This window comes from Papaver somniferum, chromosome 2 (genome assembly GCF_003573695.1).
Source record: "Papaver somniferum cultivar HN1 chromosome 2, ASM357369v1, whole genome shotgun sequence".
NCBI classification, from domain to species: Eukaryota; Viridiplantae; Streptophyta; class Magnoliopsida; order Ranunculales; family Papaveraceae; genus Papaver; species Papaver somniferum.
In genome coordinates, this window is record NC_039359.1 from 72,355,176 (window position 1) to 72,361,963 (window position 6,788).

At 36.2% G+C, this 6,788-nt stretch overlaps 1 protein-coding gene across 1 annotated transcript; it reads left to right on the top strand.

Moving 5' to 3' along the window:
* The first annotated feature begins 487 nt into the window (after positions 1-487).
* LOC113348017 lies at positions 488-6,567 on the top strand. The gene is made up of 2 exons (XM_026591708.1): positions 488-2,259; positions 6,143-6,567. Exon 1 carries the CDS (start codon positions 773-775, stop codon positions 1,775-1,777), a length of 1,005 nt encoding a protein of 334 aa, XP_026447493.1. The 5' UTR covers positions 488-772; the 3' UTR covers positions 1,778-2,259; positions 6,143-6,567.
* Positions 6,568-6,788: the final 221 nt, after the last annotated feature.

A 6,788-nucleotide genomic window follows, 5' to 3' on the forward strand; every position in this document is an offset into this window, starting at 1 on the left:
AATTATGGAAAACAATTTTTTGAAATTTACAGGTTCTAACTTGTTAAAACCTAAGAAATTGCACACGAAGAGTTATTGTGGGTTTTAAACTAAAAATCAACCATGAGAAAGAAGTAAATTTACCGAGCCATTCAATTTATTTTTCCAACCGGTCAATTATTTTATGGAAATCATTCTAAACGTAGCTTGTAATTAGGATCAGATTACAAAGTCTAGGTTGATCAATATTTTAGCAGACTTTAATCTTTTTTAGCTAATACTATCCTGATTTTTATAATAATGTTTCTTTATGAACCCATTTTATAGTAACGTTTCTTCTCTTTTTAGCTAATACTATCCTGATTTTTTTATCATAATTTGTTACTTTCGTCTCTTTTTCAAATCTTATATGATTTTAATCAATTTTAGTTTGTTGTATCTTAAAAAATACTTGTAGAAGGTTTTGTAGATTAGCATTTTTTTTTTTCTTGTTACTGGCTTTATTTATTCAAACTTTAGTTCTATCGAATTTGATAATGTTCTAATTTGTTTTTACAGATTTTCATGGTTGATTCTTGTGTAGTCCCCAGTGGTGGTAATCAGCAGTGATTATAACTAGAACAGATCTTCTGTTGTTTGTCACAGTAGTGTATGCTCATAATAACATTGGTGTTATTGTTATCATCTTCATTCCTAGTTTCAAAAGTCGTTTGAAACATCGGTAGTCCATCCATCTATTTTCATTATCAACAAAGATTTCCCTTTCTCCTAAAACTTGGTTCCTGGTGTCATCATGTATTCAGCTAGATTTACTCAGTGGAATAGCAGATTACCTCTTCTGGTTTCGGCGATTTCATTAATCCGTGATTATAGCCATAATAATGAGAAACTCTCCAACTTTCTCTCATTAAAAATTTCCGGTGAAACTGTCAAACCAAAATCACGGAAATATTTATGGAAACAAGAAAATCCTCGTACTGTCCAAGACTTTTATAACCCAATTAGATATCCGTCTAAAAACATAATCCTTGAAACTCCTAGACAAACAAAAAACAACTCTTCTCTCTGTCATAACCATTGTTGGAAGATGGCTACTCAAAATAGTCGTACAGAAAATCTCAATTCAAGGATGCAATCTGCAAATATTGGGAATAGCTCAACAAGGCCAATAAGAAGAATCATTGCTGCTGCTCAAAATGCTTCTGATGCTGTTGAGGAATATACTTTTAGCTTGTTGGGTAGAATCATTTTCAAAAAACCTCTGGATCATGAAGATGTGAAAAAAGAAATCAATTTCCGGTGGAGAAGCTACAGGAGGTATCAAATTATTACTAAAGGGACCAATTTGTTCCTATTTCGATTCCAACAAAGAGAATCCTGTGATGGAGTGCTTGCAAAAACATGGGATGTATTGGGTCATCTGTTGTCTCCTATAAGGTATGACCCTAACATACCAATCAATGATCGTCAATTCATCCATCATATCTGGAGTGTGAAGCTAAGAAACTTGGGGAGTATCATTTTGAATGAACATTTAATTAATGAAATATGTAAGGATATTGGGAAGAGAGTTATACCAGAAGGAAGGAGAAGGCTACCAAGAGGTAGTGTGACTAATACTGTGTATGTTGAGGTAAAACTCAAAGAACCATTGAGGAGAGGGGGTTGGATAGATACACCTAATGGACAAAGACTTTGGGTCATTTATCACTATGAGATGCAACCATACAAGATCTGTAAGGAATGCTGGGTAGTTGATCATGAAGAAGCTGCCTGCAAAAGACTAGCTCAAGAGTAGAAAGTGAAAGCAATGACAGGTGAGGAATACGTTGTTTGGAGTCAAACAGATGAATACATAACTATTTCGGGTGCGGATTTAATGGATGGAGGGGCTGAAATAGAAGCGGGTGCCATTAGTAATTCTATAGCAAACATGTCTTCTAGACTTCTACTGCTAGAGAAGAATCGGTCTCAGAACTAGATGAAATGGAGGAGTATGATTTGAGAAGGAGTAAGAGAACAAGAGAAGAAGGGCCGACAACAAATCCAACATCAAATCTTCTCAATTCAATCAATACCCATATTAATCCCATTTACCAAACTACAAACAATAGTTTTGGGGAATCTACTGATTTTGATATCCATGAAGAGAATAGGATGGAATACCAGCAAAATTATGTTGAAGAAAACACTGTAAGAGCATTTGATAGCGCAGAATTTGTTCATGGAGGGCTGACTACACAGAATCACCATGTAAATTCTGCTAATCATCATCATCAGGTTTTTTTTCTAAACCCTAAAAACTGCCCTCTTTCTCTTATTTTTTTAAATTCTGATTATTATTTGAAATTGTTGTTCTTGGGTAAGTTAAATTCTCATTATCAAAATTGGGTGGAATTTAGATTACATATTTTTGGAAAACAGAGAGTGGTTAGGGAGAGTTTCTCTAAAGCCATAGACATGAAGGTTTTAGCATGGAATGTCCAAGGGTTTGGTAACAAGCATACTAGATTTTATATTAGGGACCTAGTTAGATCAAATGATCCTGATGTTGTCTTTCTCTCAGAAACTAAGAATAGACATGAAAAAATGGTTAGGTATACAAACCAGTATAATTACCCTAATTATTGGTATGTGAATCCTATTGGCTTGTCTGGTGGTCTGTTTTTACTTTGGAAAGATGGTTTGTTGCTTGATGTGGTGGACTGTAACAAAAATTTCATTGTTTTTCCTGTACAATTTGATGCTAGAAGTGATAAAGTCCTCCTTGTGTGCATGTATGGTGCTTTGGATGACCTTAGTATAGATAGGCAGTGGGAATTTCTAGCTAGACTAACTGGTAGATTTCATTGTCCTTGGATAGTAATAGGTGATTTAAATTTCATTATCAGAAAGGAGGAAAAACTTGGGAGTCTCCCTGTTATGTAATCACAAATTGATAAAGTCACAGATCATCTTGATTTCCTAGGATTGAATGACCTAAATTTTATTGGTAACCCATTTAAGTGGTCTAATAGAAGGGATAATGATAGTGTGATATTTCAGAGAATTGATAGGGCGCTTGGAAATGATAGATGGTTTGACTGCTTTCCTGACTGTATTGTGTACCACTTGATTGCCTTAGGGAGTGATCACTGTCCGATTCTTCTTGTTAGTTCTAAAAGTGACAATAACACTAGAAAGCCATATAGGTTTAATAAGTGTTGGTTTTTAAATAGCTCGTGCAAGGAAATCATAAGTGGTAATTGGAAGACACATGTTAGGGGTTCTCATGCTTTTAGGCATACTAGATCTCCTAGTAATGTAAAACAGCACCTCAGGGAGTGAAATATTAATATTTTTGGCAACATTCAACATCAATTGAAACTAATTCAGGATCAGTTAGCGGCTGTTAGTGGTAACAGCCATAATCTGAATATGTCAAGGGTGAAGGAACTTGAAAAGGAACTTAGATATTGGTACGATGTGCAGCAAGATTTCTATTCTCAGAGAGCCAAGGAGAACATTCTCTCTTATGATGATAGAAATACTAGGTACCTTCATGATAAAGTCAATTTTAGGAAGAGAATAACTCAGATTGATTCCATACAGTCTGATATTCGTGTCTGGTTGACTGACACACGTAGTATAGCTAATGAGCTTAAGAGACACTTCTCTCATATTTGTCGAACAACAAATCCTCCTAATTCGGATTGTATGCTTAATGATATTACCCCTTGTATTTTTGCTGAAGAGAATGCCTTCCTCACTAGTGCACCTTCGCCTGAAGAGGTTAAGGATATCGTTTTCCAGATGTAACCTTGGACTGCTCCGGGACCTGATGGGTACCCCCCGGGGTTCTACCAGGAGATGTAGGATGTTGTGGGTGAGGATACGGTTAGAGTATCTCAAGCCTTCTTTCATTCTAAGCATCTCTTAAAACAGATGAATCATAGTTTCATCTCTCTGATTCCAAAAATCCAGTGCCCAAAACGTGCTTCTGACTTTAGGCCAATAAGTCTAAGTAATGTTTCGTATAAAATCATAAGTAAGCTGTTAGATAGTAGGCTCAATAAAGTTATGGATAAGTTTATCAGTCTACACCAAGATGTTTTTCTTACTTCTAGACAAATAACTGACAACATAGTCATTTCCCATGAGGTTGTTGATACTATGATAAAGTGTAAAGCTAAAATTAAAGGGCTTATGGCCATCAAGCTAGATATGTCTAAAGCCTTCGATAGTATAGAGTGGAAATTTCTAATTGATGTGCTAAGAAAGCTAGGATTTAATGATGATTGGTGTGAAATGATATATGCTTGTGTGTCTACTGTTTCTATGTCTGTGCTACTTAATGGCTCGACAGGTGATCTTTTCCATCCCACTAGGGGTCTTAGACAGGGATACCCATTGTCTCCCTATCTGTTTATCATTTGTATGGAAGCCTTCTCTAGGCTCATCCTTGTTGCTGAAACAAAAGGTGATATAGAAGGAATTAGGGTAACAAAAGACAGTCGAGCAATTAGTCACTTATTTTTTGCTGACGACTGTCTCATCTTCGCGAGAGCTAATAACAAATGTGCTACTCATCTTGATAATATCATTAAGCTCTTTAGTAGACACTCGAGACAGTCAATCAACCTTGACAAGTCTGGGATTGCCTTCAGTCCGAAAAAGAATGTTGAAATTAAAATGTAGATTGTTAGTAGTATAGTAATTAAGAGATGATCTCTCCAAGACAAGTATTTAGGGGTCCCTCTTCTCATACAGAAGAACAAGACATAGACTTTTGGGCATTTGGAGGAGAAATTCCATAATAGGCTAGCAGCTTGGAAGAGTAAACATTTTAACCAGCTTGTTAGAACCATAATGACTCAAGCAGTGCTTGGGTCATTGGCTTCTCATCACTTAGTTGTCTTTCCTATGCCAGGAAAACTCACGGATAGGTTAGACAGTATACAGAGGAAATTTTTTTGGAATAAAAAACAAAATGTGAAAGGTTTCAGTCCCAAGGGTTGGGATACAGTTGCCATGCCTAAAGTTCTAGGGGGTTTAAACATAAAGAAAAATGCTGATATGAATAATGCTCTTCTAGTTAGATTAGCTTGGAGAATGCTGTGTGAATCTGACTCCTTATGCACTAAACTTTTGAAACATAATTATTTTCCTTTGGGTAATCCACTTCATACTGCTAATGAGAATGACTCGTGGGTGTGGAAAGGGATATATGCAGGGCTAGAGATTATTAAAGAACACTATTGTTGGGAGGTTGGAGATGGAAGGAGAATCTCTATCTGGAATGATAGGTGGATCCCTGGTAGGAATAAGTTAGTCTCGTCTATAGGTAGTTGTATGGCGCTGAATACTGTAGATCAACTTATTATTCACGAAAATCGTACTTGGAACGTGGATCTGTTAAATGTGTTGTTTGATAATGAAACTGTGAGAGATATTTGTAAAATCAAGATACCAATAAAAGGAGAGGATATATTAAGATGGACCCCCTCTCGTAATGGTCTCTTTTCTGTAAAGACAGCTTACAGAGTCATCAATACTGTTGGCCATAATCCAAATTATGTGGCTGAACAACTGCAGTTTCCATGGATCAGATTTTGGAGGGCATCTCTACCCCCAAAATTTTACTTTTCATGTGGAAAATGTGTCCATGATTATCTTCCTGTTAGAGAAAGACTTGCTAGGCATACAACTAATATTAGCTATGCTTGTCCTCTCTGTAATATTGATGCTGAAACTGTTGATCACCTGTTACTAAAATATCAAGTTAGTAAACAGATATGGAGTGCAGTGGATCCTAACCTTGCAGGAATTATTGGTGGGCTGACTTTGAAGAATTGGATTGCTAGCTGGTTCACAAATACTAATGTGCAGGAATGTATGATAATAACTGCAGGATATACCTTATGGAATATCTGGAAAGCAAGGTGCTCTTTGGTATTTGAAAATGTGCAGGTGCAAGTTTCTGGTGTATAAAGAATTGTGAGGAAAGATTTGATTGGAAAGAACACCTAAGTAAACAAAGGACTGGTAACATGAATGTAACAAAAGTAGAGAAACTGTCAGCTGGACCCCCCTTGTTTTGACTTTACAAAGATTAATTTTGATGCTGGTTTCTCTAAAGAAGATAATACAATATTTTCTGGCCTAATTCAGATTAATGGTGCAGGTACATTCCTTGGGGCATGATGTATCCCGTGAGTAGCGGACGATGAGGAACAAGCTGAGGCTAAAGCAGCATTGGAGGCAATCAAGTGGGCGAAATCAGAAAACATTCAGAGGCTGCATCTAGAAGGAGATTGCTTGAATGTAGTTTTGGCTATAAATGGTAGAGTAGGATCCCTTAGATGGACAAATAATTCCATTATCATGGATTGTAAGGAAATATTAAGTAGTTTTTCTAGTTGGGTGTGTGTTTATGTGCCAAGAGATACGAATGAAGTAGCTCATTGCCTAGCAAAAGAAGCTAGGCATAGTAGTAGTTCTATTTTCTGGAGGGATGATTTCCCTGAATAGTTGGAAACTCTCTGCCGAGAGAAATCTATGTTGGTTTTAGTTGAATTAATAGAGTATGTTTTCCTATTAAAAAAAAAATCAAAGACACAACATCTCAATTTTCAAAACTATGCTTTTCGTATAAACTAGAATACGTTTTCTACGGATAAAAATCTAAAAATCCATAATTTGATCAAGATTCAACAAGTAACAAAGAAATGAAACATATAAGTAGAAACAAATACTTCAGCAACATCAAAAACAGCAGCTTGGTCCAAACAATTAGCGAATTCCTCCCGTAACAACCCCATCCTCATCCG